This window comes from Pistacia vera, unplaced genomic scaffold (assembly GCF_008641045.1).
Source record: "Pistacia vera cultivar Batoury unplaced genomic scaffold, PisVer_v2 Contig40, whole genome shotgun sequence".
Classification (NCBI taxonomy): Eukaryota; Viridiplantae; Streptophyta; class Magnoliopsida; order Sapindales; family Anacardiaceae; genus Pistacia; species Pistacia vera.
Window position 1 is genome coordinate 3,459,857 of NW_022196224.1, and position 19,699 is coordinate 3,479,555.

At 34.1% G+C, this 19,699-nt stretch overlaps 1 protein-coding gene across 1 annotated transcript; it reads right to left on the bottom strand.

The window, feature by feature from the left end:
• Positions 1–10,956: 10,956 nt before the first annotated feature.
• LOC116141643 (protein TOPLESS-RELATED PROTEIN 2-like) lies at positions 10,957–16,547 on the bottom strand. The gene is given in 12 exon segments (XM_031427125.1): positions 10,957–11,350; positions 11,504–11,676; positions 11,897–12,082; positions 12,941–13,036; positions 13,575–13,703; positions 13,833–14,015; positions 14,091–14,201; positions 14,907–15,053; positions 15,132–15,239; positions 15,676–15,843; positions 15,928–16,162; positions 16,426–16,547. Coding segments are annotated over 12 exon segments (1,734 nt in total). The 5' UTR covers positions 16,455–16,547; the 3' UTR covers positions 10,957–11,181.
• Between the last annotated feature and the right edge of the window lie 3,152 nt (positions 16,548–19,699).

The following is a 19,699-nucleotide window of genomic DNA, read 5'->3' on the forward strand; positions in this document are numbered from 1 at the left end:
TACGAACCAACAAAAAATGAAGAAATTAAAACATTCCAATAGAATATCCATTTAGACTTTTTTTTTTTTTTTTTTTAAATTTGCATATAACTTTAAAAGATATTAAAATCTTGACCGGTCATTTTTCTAGTTTAGATTTTTTGTTTGTGGTTTATTTATAATTTCTATAGTAATCATGAGATCAACCTAAAGAGAAAAATGTGACATCGAAACAAATAATTCACATCATAATATATTAATTAAATATTGTAATAATGTTATAATTACAAAGTTGATATCCCAATTTTGCATCTTAAATTATTGTGATTTATGATGTCCTCAATTATAACAGCTCTTATAAGTCATTTTATTCAACCAAAAAAACAAAACAAAACTTTGAAAGCGGCAATCTAACTTCATTGAGATGTTCCTAAGATGCATAGTTTTAGCCTTGGATTCTATAACAAAATGACGCTCAAGTGTAATTCATATATCAAATTAATTAAGTTCATCACTTAGCTACATGACCATACATAGAATCTGATATTGAAGAAAACAACTGACTACATATTGATTAATTCTATTCTGCAAAAAAGAGTCGAGTTGGATTGTTTTAATTACCAAAGTAGATGAGTCTTCACCTTTGATTGTTTTAAAGTAAGCAGGACAAGATCTCTCATCATTATTGAATCCCTCAAGCTTCAAAAATCATAATTTTCACCACAAGTTAATCGAAATTAAAGGTAGTGAATCGGGAAAAATAGAATTGGAAGGACAACTAGATAATTAACATAGTTAACAATTTTCGTCAGTTGATAGTCATGTTCAATCAAATTAAGATTTAATTTGCTTTCAATTAATAATCTAGGAGTTGGGAGTTTGATATATTGAATGAAAATAATATTAAACGTAGAACTGGTTTATTTAAATATGAGATTGGTTAATATGTCAAGTAATAATGTGATAGTATAAAATATAAGATATTAGTGTCCTATTTAATAAAAGATTATGAAAACCCATTATATAATTTGAAATATGAGACTAGTAAAACAATATAAAAGAACTGAAAAAAATTAATAAAATAAAATAACTCAGAGCTTAAATGAATGGGCCAATTCAAACGAAACACTACAAGACCTTGAGAGCGACAAACCAACTAATACTGTTATACCCTTTAAAATATTCAAATACTTTGCGGGTCAAATAAAATGACCAAAACATTAGGGGCTTTTGAAAGGTGACCTTTCATCCAATTTCTTGACCTTTAATACCCTTGTCTCCTTTACATAATTACTTCAACACCAAATAAGATGGTATTATCAGACTGCTACAAGTCATTTGTTATTTGACATTTTGAACAGGTGTTTAAGGTTGTATTTTTAATTTGAATACAAATAATAATAATTCAAATTAGCAAAATCATGAACAAGAAAATATTTATCCGATTTGCATTGAATATTGATGATTGTATTAGTCAAGTTGTGTTAGAAATCAGGAGAATAATGATCAAGACCATTGGTCAAATTAGTAAATGATATTTGTGTGCCAAAAGATAAAATTTGATAAATAAATGGGACCAGACAAAGGTATATATTTAATTTCAAGTGGTGAAATTAATATTCATATATATAAATTTTAAAACTTTTAGGGGACGTTTGGTTCAGGGAATGTTAGATTACTAGGAATATTGGATTACTGGAATCTTATATGACCTTCAAGATTACTAGGAATCTTTTAAAAAATGTGTTTGGTTAGTTGGTGGATATATTATATTAATATGTTTGGTTAGAGGGAATAAATTGGTGGATATGTTATTTAAATTACTAAATTGCCCTCTTTTTAAATATTAATATAATATTATTTTTATTATTAATTTTTGAATAATTTCTTTTAACCCCCAATATTTCAGATTTAGCTAAAACACCCCTGCTCATATAAAACTTTAATTTATGATAAAATCACCCCCACCCCTTGCTGCCACTGCAAACCACTGCCGGAAGTCTCCAAAAGTCACCATGAGTAGCTCACCGTAATCACAAGACTCTAGTATGATTGTTTCTGGCCATATTGATGGCTGAAAACGGCCATATCAGGCCAGATCTGGTCATTAACAACTAAATCCTTGGCCATTAACAACTAGATCTGGGCGAGATCTAGTCATTAACGACCATAGACTTGGTCGTTAACGGCCAGATGGCCAGATCTGCTCCTGATATGGCCTTTTTTGCCATCAATACAACCATATCAGGGCCTCCCGGTCACGATGGGCTGCTCACAGCGACTCCAGGTGACTTCCGACGACTTCTCGTGAGGACTCGCGGTGGTTTGGCTAGAGGTAGGTGGCAACAGGTGGGTGGGGGTGGTGGCTTGAGTAAGCTGAAATTTGTTTTGATTTCAAAGGTAATTTTGTCCAAAAAAGTAATTACAAGGGGTGAAATGGTAAAAGCAAGATTCATGTAAATAAATTTAAAAATAAGGGCATTATTATCCTAAAATTTTATTAATGAGGGACAGAATTATAAAAAAAAAAAAGATTACCCAAGTAATCTTACAATACATAAGAAAATGGAGGTAATCAGATTACCTCCAATATTACCAATAGTACTATTGGTATTTGAAGATTATCAGAATCTTATATTACTTGACAAACCAAACATGATAATCAAGTAATATAAAATGACTTAACTCTAGTAATCTCATATAACCCCAACCAAACGCCCCCTTAGTGAGATATGGGGTGGCTATGGCGGCTCTAAGCCTAAGCATAAGTCGGCCATTGATGAAGACATAAAATATTTCTTTCATCAAATTATTTTTAAAACGGAATATGTTAAAAAGATTAGGTATATATTATTGTAATTCAAACTCTAAGCCTGAGCATAAGTCCACAATTGATCAAGACATATAATATTTCTTACATAAAATTATGTTTAAGGTAAAATGTGTTAAAACAATAAAACTACCCTTACAATTTTTTCATTACGATTTGTCAGTTTGTATTGAGTAGACGAGACCCACTATAAGCTAACTAGTTGGAACTATCACGATAGAGTTGTATGAAAAAGTTGTAAGTATAGTGTTACTAATATTAAAAGGATTAGGTATCTATCATTGTAATTTAAAAATATTTTAATACGATACTTTAAACCCCCCAAAGGTTTGTCCCAACTCTTTAAATCCCCTAAGGTATTGACATTAGCTTAAAACCTGTCATTGGTCATTTTTAGTTAGTTTTCAGTTTTCACAGTAAGAGGTTGAATGACTTTAATACCCTCGTCTTTCCATTTAAGACACCCCACTTCTGCATTAACAAGCCAAGCAACTACCTTATCATGCCCCAAACCCTCCTCCCCCGTATAAGCCATGGAACACCCTTTTTTTTTTTTTTTTTGTCGTAGAATCATTCTCCTAAAACACCCAACTCTCCCCAACAACAACACCTCAACCACCACAACCATACTCGCACAAATTAAAAAAACCATTCAGGCTTTTCATCAAACATCTTCTATGCTTTTTTAAACTCTCCTGTTTTACTCTTTTGCCCCTGCTTTATTAAAACTAACATAAAAATATTAACGTTCACCTAACCGTAGGGGGTTTTAAGTTAATATCGATACCAAGGTGGTTTATCTGGTTTAGGCCAAACCTCGACAGGTTTAAAGTAAGAGTAAATGACATATTTTCACCCGAGTTTTAGCGAAATCCCAAGCTGCATTTATTATAGATTCTCACCCTTAAACTAACACCTTTAGTAACTGATAGAGGTGGTTAGAAATGGTAAGTGAGGTCTACAAGCGAATGTATGGGTTTTGTGGAAGAGGTTGTGGGGAGTCTAATGATGGTTTTGGAAGTGATTTTGGACTTCGGAATCAACTGAAAAAAACCAAAAACCATTGGTTTGGACACTACTAACGTGGACCGCTTTTTGCTAAAATGAGCCTATCTTCTGCCAAAGAAAGCATCAACACAATTTAGCGTGCTAACGTGCGCCATGCTACAGTGAAAAGTTGGGAACCTATTAAAATAAAAGAAACAAAATTACTTTAAGTAAGGGTGTTCAAAAGAACTGGTTGGAACCGGAACCGGCGGGTACCCTGGGTTTGGTTCTGGTTCCTACCCAGAACCAATCATCAATGGGTAGGTTCTGGTTCCAAATTTTTGGAACCATTACTGTGCACTTCTAGTTCCGATTCCTATAATTAGGAACAAGAACCGGAACCAGGAACCGAGACTAATATAAAATAAAATTAAATATTAGGGAAGTTAATAAGGCTTTTGTAGAAAAAGTAATGTGAATATATTTATATTTATATTTCGTAACATTTAAAGTAAATTGGTTTAAAACTTTTGGGGGGTCATTGTGATTTTATAGGGTACCCAAAACCGGAACCAGAACCGTTGTTACAGGTTCTGGTTCTGGGTACCTAGGAACTGAAACCGTCAGTTCCGGTTCTGGTTCCGGTTCCAAATTTCAAGGAACCGTCGGTTCCGGTTCCTTCAAAAAGTGCAGGGTACCCAGAACGGAACACCCCTAACTTTAAGGGTGAAAATCTGGAATAAATGCAACCAAGGGTATCAACTTAGGATTTCACTAAACTTTGGGTGGAAATGTTGTTTGTTCTTAAAGTAATTATCCCTGATTTTATGGTAATGCATGTTCAAAACAATCCAAAAATAAAAACAAAAAACCCAACAACTTTCTACATATAAATATAAATAATCAAATAAAAAAGTGAAAATTAGTTAATTTGGTCAAATTGAAAGTGACCAAAACTTAGGGTGATGTCGAACACATTATTTTAAAATTTTATTTTATTTGCTTTTTTGTTTGATTTGGTTTTCTTATTTAATTAGAATTCCAAATCATGATGTTGAAAGAAATTAATTATACTAAATATTATAATCCTTGGGCAACTTTCAAACAGCCAACATGAGTCGGCTTTTTAAATATAAAAATTAATATACAATTCAAAAACGAGAGCTCCGACTACAATTGAATTATTTTTGTCACTTGCAAATGTTGTTGAGACGTTTTCTCACTTAGAAGAACCCTATAGCTTTAATTTCGAGATTGAATTATTATTATTTGATAATTAATATTATTGAAAGAAATTTCAAGAAAATTGACCCCAAAACAAATAACACCAGATGACGAACACCCATTCCCACTATTTTGATCTTTCTCTTTGGGAAAATTAATCAATATATAACATACTCATCCAAAGAATGCATGCAGTTACATAGAAAGTTCATTGTTCTTTCATTCTTCCTCCTTTTAGACTTTCAAATTTCGATAATGCTAAACCATGTGCCGGTTCAAGCCTACCCAATTAGCTCGATGTCTCATTTCTTAATTATGTTGGAAAAAAAATTGAATAATGTTCCTGAACTAAGTATACAACAAAGAGAACATGGATTAATATGCTATATATATTCTTTTAATTTTCACTTTCAGTACTTGTACGAAGCCAGATGATATATGCTTTGATCTACAACAACACCAGATGTTGAAGATGAATTGCCATAAATTCAAACTATAATTCTGTTACAAACTTTAAACTTGATTTAAGCACTTTTGGATTTGTGCTATTCTAAAATGTTTTACTCATACTACTCTTTGATTTCAGACTCTTTTTTTGTTAATCTCTTTCCCTTTACCAAGTTTTGGGCCTGCACTACTTTTATTTGAGCCCATTTCTGCAAAATACAAATTAAAAACACAAGCCCTATTCCTACACAATGGTCGTGGCTTGATAATGGTGACAACTATTAGGACATTTGGAGCAATTGTTGATGCGAGTTTTATTATAGAACAAATAACATGGAGAATGTAATAAGAAAAACATTTCTAAGTCTTGATATGTTGTCTTATGTGATCTTAGTGTCTAAATAAGAAAAACATTTCTAACGTGCGAGTTTTATTATAGAACAAATTTTGAGATTTTGCCTTTTTTGTTAAGTGTAGTAGAAGAATTAGATTATAGCTACAAATTCCCTTTGTGGGATTTGTGTGGCTTACAAAAACAGTTTTTTTATTTTCTAATGGAGTGAGATCAATGTGAATCATCAATTGGACCTTAGTGGACCTACACCCCAGGGGGGCCAATGCAAGTAACTCATATAAATGTTTAGAAACGTAACGATCTTCTAGGTAGGCTGATATGCAATAATAATCCTTGGGAACACTTGATTCATAATAATTGTTCTTTGATTTCAATGCTCCTTTAGACTTTTAATGAAATTATCTTTAAAAAACTAAAAGCAAAAATGATTTGATCATCAAAAGTTTTATTTTTGTTGCAACTAGGTCATGGTATATATTATTAAATGAACTATTAGAAAGTACATTGTTCTTTCATTTTCTTCCTCTTTTTGACATGACAATGTGCTCGTGAATGAGCTCATAGTGATATGAATACATGTTGTGCAACCCTAATCTTGACAGCCGAGGAAGCTTTATCAGAAAGAAAAAGAAAAACACATTAAGAAAGGGGGATTTTTTGTTTGGAGGAATGAGATATATATTACTTTTGTCTAGTTGGTTGTTGCTGTAAAACAACTCCATCCTTGAATTGACCAATACTGAATGGGATGGGGATCCTTGTGAAGACCTTATCTCTGAATAGTAAAAAATAAAAAAAATTATTTATTTTATTTTAATATTTTATCATTTGAAAGCGTATTTTATTTAATATTAAAAACTAATAATTAATTTTGTATTGAATTATTCAACTCAAGGATATAATTGATGGTGTAATTATAGAAAACGTTTATGATAATTAATTTTTAACTAAATGTATAATATTAGAATGACAAAAAATTTAATCATAATTCAATAATTGTTTTTAATTTAATATTAGAATGATGATTGCTATTGTATTGAAACTCTTAATTTTTTATTGATTGATTGATTTTGTACACTTAAAGACGGCAAGGATGTACCTTTTTATTTTATTGATTGATTTTGTAAACTTAAGATGTGAAGATTACAGCGAGAATAGCTTTTGTGACTTTTATTACTCATTTGTGTTCACATTTTTTGCCTAAATGTATGTATTTAATGCTAAGAAGCTTTCTGCTTTATTATATTCTCTTAAACTTCTTGTAATCCTACAGTAATATCAGTTTCGCTTTCTCAATTTGGAATGCTTTTATAAGCGTAGACGAGGATGTAGTAATTTGCAGAAACTTGGCACAGCAGAAGAAGATGCTTATTAAAGGGATTTGACCATTAATAGTTATCTTTTCTTTCTTATGTACAATAGATGACAGAATCTCTATAGTGGAAAAGTAAAACCATAGCATTTATATTTGTTTTTAAAACAATCATCACTTGGAATAATTCATATCTTGTCAATATTTTGTTTTACTTGGTAGTTGGTATAACTCATTAAATGCTTAGAATTTATCTATTGTAAATCATTTTTTTGGTTATATACAGCTTCCTTGGACTTCTCTTTACACATACTTTGAAGGTAATTCCATATTATTGTAAGAATGAGTTTACTTTTCCTTTGGAACCTTGTTCTACAGTATCAACACCAGCTCTGTTAAAGATTTTACAGGAAGAGGTTGATACGGATTTTCATTTGCTTCTATCTTTTCAAGCACTTGTCCAGAGAGTTAAACTTTTCATTTTTATTATTTTTCCTTCTTTATAAAACATTTTCAGGAATTGAAGATCTAAAATCTGGGAATATTTTGACCCTGTTACCTCCAAAAGCTACATTTTTTGATGATCCCCTTCGAGTTCTTAGAGCTATTCGTTTTGGTACTTTCTGAAATTTTTGAGATACATTTTAGTTACGTGCCGTAATATCTCACTCGGCGGTCACCATTGACATTTTTTTTCCCTTCCGGTGCATCTTTAACTAAATCAGTTGATGCTTTTATAGGCACACGCAGATATGCTCATCAAGAAGTAGCAAAAAATTGTTACAAACTGCACGATTTCATTCAAGTTTCTGACTGCACTAAGGTCAAATTGGACTACTTCTAATGTAAATATTGAGAACTGGTGTTGGATCTTAAGCAGCTATTACTGCGATTCAGTAGTTGTTAATCCTGTAGTTGTTTCTTACCAAGATATTGACTTGGCATCAGTCGCTGGAATAACAAAATTTTCTTAGCCTTGATAGTAAATATAAAAGATCTTGTTTTAGTTATTGCTTTTCTGATGACTAATTCTGTGGTAGCATGGCGAGACTTTTGCAAATGGTGAACATTGAGTGAATGCCTAACATAATTTAACCTTAGCATCTTATCATACTGCATAAGATCCCACTTAGATGCTGCTTGGAACCTTAATTAACCGGGTGTTCTAACTTTAGTGCCACTACTATTTTCCAGTTTATATTTTGTTACTTTCATTTTGTTAGTAGTTGATGTTGATCATGGTCTTAGTTCATTTTGTTTAATTTTATTAGGTTTTTATCTACATATTCTTATCATATGTGAATGTAGGATGAGCAAAGAATTCTTTTGTCAAGTTAAGAGTTCAGCAAAAACTACTCCAAAACTATAAACATCATTTTTGTCAGTAATCTAATTTGATTGAAAATACTCTTGGATCTACATATCCAAAGGTTTCATGTACTTGAATTGTCAAATGAGTTTGGTCCATTGTAGCAAATTTTGTGCTATACGCTGGACTTATATAATATTCTACTGTTAATGTCTGTTAAGTCCACGTCATCATTCTGTTAGTGTGTTAAGTGGATTGTTAGTATTCGTTCTGTTGTTTTCAGTCTCTTCGCTTGAGTATATAAACGACTCTGCACTCTGTTATTTGGAGAATTTTCTTAACGATTCTCGGCATCCAACAAGAATGTTCACCAGAATCTCTTCATACACCGGTCAAACAGCAAGATGAAGCTTACAATAATTTCCATTGAACTTCAAAGTCTTCAGGTTGTGCTTTTGTTCAAGTTCCTTCCTTCTCTTCAATTACTCCTACTCTGCCTCGTATAACAATTAGGCTTTCGCAAAAGAATAATGCTTACTGGAAATCACAAGTAATTTCAGCGGTTTGTGCTTTTGATTTGGAATATTTCTAACTGGATCTAGAGATTTACCACCTGAATTTGTTACTGTTGTTGATGAAAACTCTAAGCCTAGAATTCAATTACATCCAGCTTTTACTGCTTGGAGTCGAATGGACCAGTTAATTGTGAATTGTCCAAAATGTCTCAGTCAATGTTGCGACATGTAGTTAAAGAGTACGTCGGCTTGTGAAATTTGGACTGTTTTGGACAAATTGACTATCACGCAAGCTCGTTCTCAAGTGATGCGTCTCAGACATTTGCTTCAAACCACAGCCAAAGGTTCTCTAAGTGTCCATGAATATGTTCAGAAAATGAAAGATGCCGCTGATATGCTCTCAGCAGTTGGCACAGATATCTCAGATTCAAAACTCATGCTCTAGATTAGTACTGTATGGTACTACAGAAGAAAATGTTAATTCTACTGGTTCCATATCTTTTACTCCTCAGTATCAGTCTCCACCATCATTTTAGAATTGTCAATACTTTGTTCGAGGTGGTACAGGCCGAGGAAGAACATCAGGTGGTCGCAGTTGGCCAATTTGCCTACTCTGTGGTAAGAGTGGCCATGTGGTAATGTAGTGCTACCACAGGTTTGATATCAGTTTTCAAGGACCTATTTCAAGTTCAAATTCACACTCCAATGCTTACAACTCTCAAATGGTTCAGTTATTGCATTACCACCACCATCTTTTCAACCGCAAACAGCACCATCTCAAGCTTATATAGATTCACCAGCTACTATCGAATGATGGATCCTGATATCTTGATAGCGGAGCTTCTGATCACATTACCTCGCAATTGAGTCATCTTTCAGTTTGTTCTGATTACAAGGGTGCTGAGCAGCTCGCAGTAGGTAATGGTCAACTTTTATCCATTCTACATATTGGCTTTGCTTATTTGAGTTGTGCTTCTAATCAATACTTGACTTTAAAGAGAGTATTTCATGTGCCCGAAATTACTAAAAATTTAATTAGTATTTATCAGTTCTTACACGATAATCCCGTGTATATTTAGTTTACTGATCAACATTGTCTGATAAAGGACAAGAACACAAAGATTCTCCTCCTTCTACGAATTATTAGAGGAGGATTCTATTGCTTAGTTCAACCTGATTGGTACCAGCCCATTGCCACTTTTCTCTTCAGTTCCACATAATATTAGCATTCCCGTAGTGAATTTGGTGTATTCTCTTAATGCTATGAAGCATAATAATATTGCTACTTGTACAGCTGTTGCTCCTAAGCATTTGATTTCTGATACTTGTAAGAATGTTGATTGCTCAGTGTCAGAGATTAGTACTTGTACTTTATCTTAGAGAGCTATTACTTGTAATATTTATGGGAAAACTAATAAAACACTTGATTTGTGGCATCAAAGGCTTGGGCATCCAAGTGCTTCTGCGTTGAATGCTCTTATCTCTAAATTTTCTCACAAATTATCTTCACTGATCTCTTCTTTATCTTTTTGCTCATCCTGTTGATTTTGTAAACAACGTCAATAACCTTTTCCTGTCTTTTTGATTAAGGTTTCTACCTCTCGAGTTGATACATTCTGATATGTATGGGGACCATCACCTATTATATCCACAGAAGATAAAGTTAATGGTGTATTAATTTTTATTTTAAAAATTCTCCTGATTTTTGTATATAATCTTATAAGTCCTATTGAATGTGTTTGAAACATGAGATAATTACCCAAAATGAGATATTTTTAATCATGTAAAAATTGATTTTAATTTGATATTTTGATTTAGACTGATTGGATCTGGTTTTGTTGGAAATTTGAAATATCTATTCAATGTGGATTTTATTCTTTAGAGCTCATTTCTAAGTGCCCTGTCTCATTTATGTGTATGATTTGTACTTTGGTAACTCGTTCGCCAATTCTAGTGGTAGATATCAAAGATTTTATTTGAAGATTTTTAAGCTTGATACAAAGAAATACTGAGCGGATTCAAATGAAGTGTAAACTAGTACACTGTTAAAGTTATGGATGATAAATCTTATTTTTAAGGATAAAGGTATTATGCATACTCATCGTCCTGTAAATTCTAAAGGTATTTTTCTACATATACATACAAGTCCTTTTGTCGAACGGTTGACCATTTTTTATGTTTTCTAAAGGTTTTGACGAATGGTTGACCACTCAAGGAAGGATTTCACCAATTAGAAGGGAGGAAGCCGATGTCCTGGGAGGGTGTGCCAGCCCACTTCAGCTCTGCATCAGAAGGCTCAACTACATGCACTTCTCCATCACTCATGCCAAGAGCGATCTGATGAGGTTCGGATGGATTAGCTGCTATGACAAAAGGATAGGTGGTATTCTTGCTGCTGCAGAATATATATTGTCAATGAGAGAGTGATTTTACGGGCTTGTCATTTTGAAACAATGCAATATATGAAAAATGCCTTGAAACAGCTGAAGTGTTTTATACAGAATAACTGAATGTTCAGAACTAGCCAAATAAAAGGTCCACTTGCCTGACAGAGAAGGAAGGTATGTAAGCAGAAGCTGCTATTCTACATCTGAGCCTTAAATTATCCGCATCAAAAACTCCAACAGCACCGTCACAGAAACCGGCATACACCAGTAAACCATCACATGAATATACTGCACTTGAAATGGGAGCAGGGAGTGTATCTTTCGGAGACCACTACAAGTTATAAAATCATAGCATAAGGACCATTATAAGAGATACGAACTAAATCTTTTATGCGAACAACAATATGTGATTTGGGGTCTCATGGACCTTAATGTTACCGACCATGATCTCATTTCCACACTATTAGAAATCAGATCATGCTCAGTAAGTTTACTTAGAGAGAGAGAACTGAAGAATAACTACAGCTTGATGACATGGAAGCAAAACTTACTGAACGTAAACATTCAAGCCTGCTGTCATAAATGGAAATTTGGCTATCATGAACCACAAACAGATGTGTTTGATCTTTATGAAACTGGACTTTAGTTTCTGCGACCAAAGGAGATTGACGGCCAGTTTGTGGTATTATGAACCTTGATTTCAGCTTCTCCCATATAACAATACTCCACATACATAAATTATTAAGTAACGGAAATCAAAAACCCAAAGACAACAAAAAAGAAAATGCTTCAACCTGATTTTTGGGACCTTGATTGAAATTCAATAGCATTTAGAAGGGACTCGGGGAAGCCATGTTTGAAACTTGTAGTAAATTAGAGTCTTTCCTCATTTGTATAATTGACTATTCTTTTCAGTGTAGTAAATCCTATTTAACTTAATTTTTTTCTTTTTTACTACCCACAGCTTGTTTTGAATTAACTTTATAGCTAAGGGATTTGAACTCAAATTACTAGGCTCACTTGGCATGATATCATGTTAAATAACCACGTGATCCAAAAGACATATCAAAAGCTTCAGCTTATAGATAAGGGCCCAATAATGGAGCTATGACACTAACCAGGATAACCAGATTGATGCACAAAAATTATTCTAACAGAGCATTTTCGTGGAAAGATCTTCGCATTAGAGATCCCCTCAAAACAATTTGATTCTTCAACTTCACCCATTCTAACGACAACAACTTATATTTGGGCACTTCTCAACACCTATTGCTGAGAGGTAACATCCAAGAAGACTATATTTACATAGTAATTCAACTATGTTTTGATATTTTTCCAAAGAAAAGGCTCATCATATGCAGACATTAATTACCCTAAATAACTTAAGATTAATCGCAAATTGCGACTTCAATTTCAAAGAAAGTAATTTGCTCCTCAGATAAGCAAAAGTTCGTATAGAAAACCCTTAATGGTGTAAATGTTCTAGGTTTCTTACTCTTGACAAAAAAATTATGGCATCCAAATTAAACATAATTAAGAACAACTAATAGCCATAAACATTAAAATATTAAATTTTACATTAGTCAGAAACTAACCTGAGTATCAGCCCCTAAAGACACCAGTGCATTTAAAGTTTGGGAAAATGCAAGCCCTGTGATTCGCTTTTGGTGACCCTTAAGTTTGGCTTTGACCTACCAACGACATCCAACATTAGTTATGCTTCCACATTATATGTCACACAATAAGCTTTAGATAATCAAGAAAGCTATTGATTAGATTATTAAGATAGCTATTCTTGAGCTTTAACAATTTTTGAGCAGGTTTTTTCTATTGTGGTGGACTCATGTTTGCCTTTTTGCACTTTTGTTGCATCTCTCTGTGTTCAGGAAGATGACATGTTTCATTTCAAAAATAAATAAATAAATAAATGATTTCAGTGGTAACAATACAAACCATCAATTCCTTAAAACAAGATGGTAACAACAAGACTTTCCCTCTAATAAACAGAGCTAAGAAGCATAAATCAGATTGTATGGTATAGGTAATGATTTAGCCAAACTAGAATAAAATTTACATTAACAATCTCAAAATATCATCGTAATCAACTATAAATTAACACTAGCAACAAATAGAACAAAATTCAATTGAACATATCCTTTGACCAGTTAAACATAAAACTGGCTTCATAAATTAAGTAAAGAAAACAATAAACCAATTGCGAAACTTCACCTCATCGACTTTGACATTGTATATCTGAATGGAAGAATCCTCCATCCCAATGGCAATAATATCCTTATGTTGAGGATGGAATGCCAAATTGGTAGCTGCTGGAGGTGGGGCCATAAACATTGTCATGACCTGAGACACAATAAGCAATCTTATTCGGTCATGTGGAATCTCAAAATATTGCAAAGCATTATCTCAAGCAAATATTGTTGAACATGTATGAAAGACAGAGTTCAAATTTGGAGAGGTGCAATAACTTACCTTGAATGTCATCATGTTGAACAAGGAAACCTTTCCACCAGAGGTAGACATAACGTAAGAATCATTTTTGGATAAAGCAATGCATGCAGCAGACTCTTCAGCTGGTTTACCATCATGTATGTCATTTGTCATGAGTGTTCCATTGGGAGGTTGCCACAACTGGGGCGCGACATATGCAGTAGCCTGACGAGTTTGCAACAGACATTAGAAGGTCAAAATATAAAAACAAAAGAAATTTGCAGATGGATAGTAATAGACCTTCCCCAAGGGATTCCTTTCACTACGCTGCCATTTCCACAGTTTGTGAATAGCACTGGCGGTAAGGGCCAACAAAGCTAGACCAGAGTTGGTGTAGATCAACTGAACCACCTGTAATTTTTTTCTTATCTACTTAAATCCAACAATAAACCATCTGCAACAAAATAGAAAAAACATATATATTTTTTTCCCAGGCCTAAATGTAGGGGAAATTACCAATGTATTTCACACCATTTGTGGATAATGTTTTATTTGGCTAATTATATATTGATTGGTATTAAGCTTTTGTGATGAACTTGATATCATTTCTTCTGTGTCCTTTTGTAAAAAGTCATTTAGTTTATATTTATTTTGTCAATCCTCTCCTACTTTGTTAATCGATGAAACAGGCACTACCATGCAGAGTGGGTGTATTATGCCCTAACTTCACAACTGAGGTGGCCATGTGAATTGGCAGTCCACATACGATCATCCTCAGGGGCATGTCAGGATATTTAAAAAAGGAAAGGAAAAATTTGAAAGAAAGGTTAACACATCAGACGAGTAGGTTTAAACTAGCATTCCAGCATTTGACTTAACATTCCGGAGTTCCTGTCACTATGCATCCAATTCTTTAGAATATACGGTTGGTATATTAATGAAGGATATAGTTGCATATGATTTGCATAGCTTTATAATAGTAAAATATCTCATTTATGAGCACAGGCACAGAAAAAGTAGTAAACAACTACAAAGAAAATATCCAGCACCATAGAAGTAGAGGGATTTCTTCCTAACTGAACTAACATGCAAATACTTGAATTCTTTACCGCCTACATTGTTTGGTGCAATAGAATCAGGTAAGCGCAGAGATTTCATCTGTGATGGATTTGAAACATCAGGAATTTTCTAGCACTTAACCTTGTCTCCATCATCGGCAATACGTGGTTTGACGTCAACAAGTCTGCTGCTGTCCATAGGACCCTGCAGTGGCACTCAGTATGAGTTTGTGGACCAAGGTAAGCACCAACAACTTCATTGTATAAGAAATGCTAAACTTACAAGACTGTCGATAGATACAGCCGGAGGAACTCTATCTGGCCGCTCAAGAGTCGAAGCAATGGCACCAGAAACATTTCCTACTGGACCGAGAGCATTCACAATCAATGGCTGCCAAAAAAGACAGTAGCACATAAGACACCAACAGAACAAAAGGTCAATTAATAGACTTATAGGAAAATGTATCCTAAAGGTCTTAATTCTTTAAGCTTACAGAAGGTTAAATTCACAAGACTCTAGAGACTACTATGGGATGCCATCATAAGAATTTCAATACTCAGTACTGTCATTTTATCTCAGTCATGAACCAACCAAACCTAAACATTTTCTAGTTTAAGGTTGATAATGCCAGCCCCTAAAGAGCTGAAGTTTATAATTTTATCTTTCCATGTGTTGTTCTTTCTATATAAATTATTTTTAAAAAAAAAATGTTCAAATAATGATATGAGAAGAGGATTACGATTTCTAGGTAACTTCTTAATAAAACACAAATATTGTTTGAATATACATAGAAAAGTAACACATCAACAAACATGCACAAAACTACCTTAGAGTTGATGGGTTCAGAAGGGACCCGATTTCTGTCAATAGCCCTGCTTTCTAACATTCTTATCAATCGCAAACCATCACTGTTGGCTAAAATTTTTATACCATTGTCACTCGTTGTAACTGCGAGCAGAGATCCTTCCTTATTGAATCTCAGTCTAGGACTAGCCTGCAAAGAATATAATTGAATGAAACTGCTACGTATCTACTTTTAAATACCATTGGTGTACAAGTAAACAGTATGACTACAAACTAGCAATCCACCATCTGCATCAACAGCCGTCAACATATTTGTATTGTCCATATCCCAGAATTTAATTTGAAATTCATCACCAGTAGCTAAGAACCGATTCCGTGTTGTATCAAACTGGACAACACCTAAAGAGCACTTTCTGAAACCAGAATATGTCCTTTTGATAGCTCCTTCACTCTCATTCCACTCAACTAAATGAGATTCGCCTTCTTTACTTGTTCCACATGAGAAGAGCCTGCAACAAAAAATGTAGAAGTCTTGTTCCATTTAGATGATGTAAGAACGATTACAAAATAATGGCACATCAAAGGCAGAGAAGTGCCTAAAATGTCCAGCAACAAAGGATCCTCGGCAGCTAAATGATATACATCCTTTGTAAAACAAGATATTATCAGAAACTTCAATGAATCATTATATAAAGTATTATGTGCACAAACAATATGAAAAATCACCAAATTATATTAGCCTGTGTCCATCTTAAAGTTAACCAAGCTTTACCTTGTTCCATCTTCACTATATGCCATCATGGTGCACCAGTGTCCAGGAGCATCGTATTCCACTCTAGATCCCAAGCCATCATATAGCCATGCTTTGATCTTTCCATCAATGGCAGTAGATAAAATAAACTGCACATTTCAAGATAAGAAGATGGATAATATGAGATTCAAAGTGATGGTAGCCATCTTATTGCTATCAGCTAGTTAGCAGATACAAAAAGATACTGACTCAGATCACCAATCACAACATAAATGAGTTAAATAAATATTGACCTGAATATTTTCTTTGTGGTGAGGGCAGACTGAATGCACAGGAGCTTCATGGCCTTCAAATGTATACTGCCTGCCTCCAGCTACAGCATCCCATACCTGTCATAGAAGAAACTTACTCTAAGTATCCCAACAAGTCAAACTCATTTATAAGGAGAAAGTTAGAACAAGGATATATCAATTATGTTTTCCCTAGAGAAGAAGGTCACGCCCTTGTAAGATGATACCTTAATAGTCTTATCATCTCCACATGTAACTACACACAGTTGCTTGTTAGGATGAGCAAACGCAATGTCATTAACTCCACCAACATGGGCATCGATCTGAAAAAAGAGACAAGTGATCAATAAACTGTACCTAGCCATTTTTGAGGAAGAACTGATTTTCAGGGTACAGAATTTACATCTAAGTGATGTCTTAGTTCTCCAGTTAAATTGTAAGTATATATCTGAACTAGATTTTACAGGAGTTGGACCCCATAGTTGCGAATGTATTATTTCTAAAGGAGCTTTAGCTCTAGATTTTGACATAGGAAAATGACAGTGTTGCAACTTCCCATACTGACATGCTTCACAAAAGAAGCTTTTATTGCTAAACAGAGGTTGTTTTACATTTAACTTGTTCAAGACAATATGAAGTGTTCTACTATTAGGGTGGCCTAATCTTGCATGCCATAATGTGAGCAAATCTGAGTTTGCATTATTACTAAGACATTTATTTGAGGCTGATACAGTAGTAGGAAAAGCAATAACTACTTTTGAGTTGAGAGGAAAATGAACTCCAGAAGGCACCTTTTAGATAGACGGTAATATTGCAACAGCAGGAGTAGCAGAACAAGAGACAGACTTCATGCTTGGATTAATAGTCTTTGTCAACTCAAGCTGATATAAGCCATCCTTTACTATGCCCCGAAACAACAAATCTTTACTCTTTTTTTTCCTTTACCAAGCAATGGTCAGAGTGAAATTCAACAATCACATTGTTATCTTTAGTGATTTGTGATATATTCAGCAAGTTTTTTGCAATTTGTGGAACACAAAGAATATCCCTAAGATGAATTAATCTATTATTATCAAAGGAAGATACCATCAACATACCTGTATGAGTAATAGGAATAGACTCCCCATTATCAACTTGCACCTTAGAGCCTCCTGGATAGGGAGATTTTAGAGCCAGATTTGAGGCATCAGCCACCATGTGATTTGAGGCGGTAGAGTCCATATACTAGCACTAATCGTGAATAGTATGTGGAGTGGCTACTGCCTGATAAGAAGATCTAGCTTGTAGTGATGTATAACCAACAGAATTGGAGGAATTCGTTGATGTATCACCAACAGAGTGAACTTGATAATTTCTTGGACACGAAAATGCAGAGACAACATAGTTATTTGAACTGGAAGGTACTGAAGCTAAATGATCATGAAAACAAGAAATGACGTGTTAGGAAATTGGACAGGATTTGGCTTGAAGTTGGTTGCGATTAGAGCTTGAGCAGATTCAGTGGATCCTCCAGCAAAAAAATTATTAACTGAAGCAGACTGTGGCTGTTGTGGTTGTTGATTATATGAGGATTGGTGACTATAAAAGGAACCATTAAAGCCCTGATATTCCTGATCGAAACGATGATAACATTGCAATGCAGAGTGGCCTGTCTTCCCACAAACTTGACACACTAACTTTGGTTTGAAGTATCCTCGGCCTCTACCTCTGCCTCTCACCATGTTGTAGCTAAATTGTGACATTTCACCAGGAAAACTCTTAAGTATGAGTATGAACAAACGGTCTAAAATTCGACCCTTGATAATCATTGCTTCCAAACACACCTTGTCCTTGATAACCACTGCTTATAGGAGCACCCCTATTCTCTGCAAAATGAGATATTATTGGAGTAGAAACACCAGTAGGAAGATGATGTTGAGTGCCAAATTCTGAAGGTGAATTGAAAGAGTGTGGTATAGTAGGTGTTGCTTTATTAACAGTATGCAGAAACTGTGACGTAGCGGGATTAGGAGAACCACGTCGTTTGGTGGCCAACAGAGCAGATGCTAGATGTTCATGAAAATTCATCAAAGAATAGCTTTGGCGTTCCAATCTCATTTCATGCTTATGAAGCATAAACAAAACTTCTTGAATGCTTGTTGTACTGCTATTATAGGTCAAACTAGCAACGACAGCATCATATTCAGGGCCAAGACCGTCTAAAATATACAAGAGTAACTCTTCTTCTCCAAGATTTACTCCACTTGCAACTAATTCATCTCCTATCTCCTTCATTTTGAGAACATATTCATTTACATTTAAATCATTCTTTTTAGTGCTTTGTAACATATTTCGTAGATGTAATGTTCTAGCCTTGGAAAAAGACTGAAAATGTAGCTCTAAAGTATTCCAGATTTCGTATGAACTCACACATTTAGCTACATGTCTGAACATTGATTCAGATATTAAAGAAAACAACCAGCTGACTAAAGATTGATTTAGTCTTTTTCAATTAAAATACTTAGGGTTTGGTTTCTTTACTACTTCCTCTAAATCAACAGATTTCTCAACAAGAAACATGAGGTGGACAGATACTCTCACTAGTGATGAAGCCAGCAAGACCGTGAGATACAAGAGCAGGAAAGATCTGTGATCTCCTGTAACCATAATTCTTTTCCACAAGCTTAACTGAAAGTGTGGAAAGTTAAGGATGGGCAACCAGACTGTTTGCGCTTGCATTACCAGTCTGCTCACCTTCTGATTTTGAAGCAAGATTGGAAAACTCAGGATTGATTTGAGCCATTTGACGGGTGTCAATAGCTCTGATACCGTGAAGATTATTAATGAAAAACCAGAAAAGGACAACAAAGAAAAGAACAGAGAAAAGACGTGATATCAAAAAGCTGAAGAAATAGAATCTGTGTATTTTGCATGAAGGTTAGTTACAAAACCAGAACCGTTGTTATTATATAACAGATCAAAACACACCGTATTAGAAAACATTTCAATTCTTACAAATACACCCT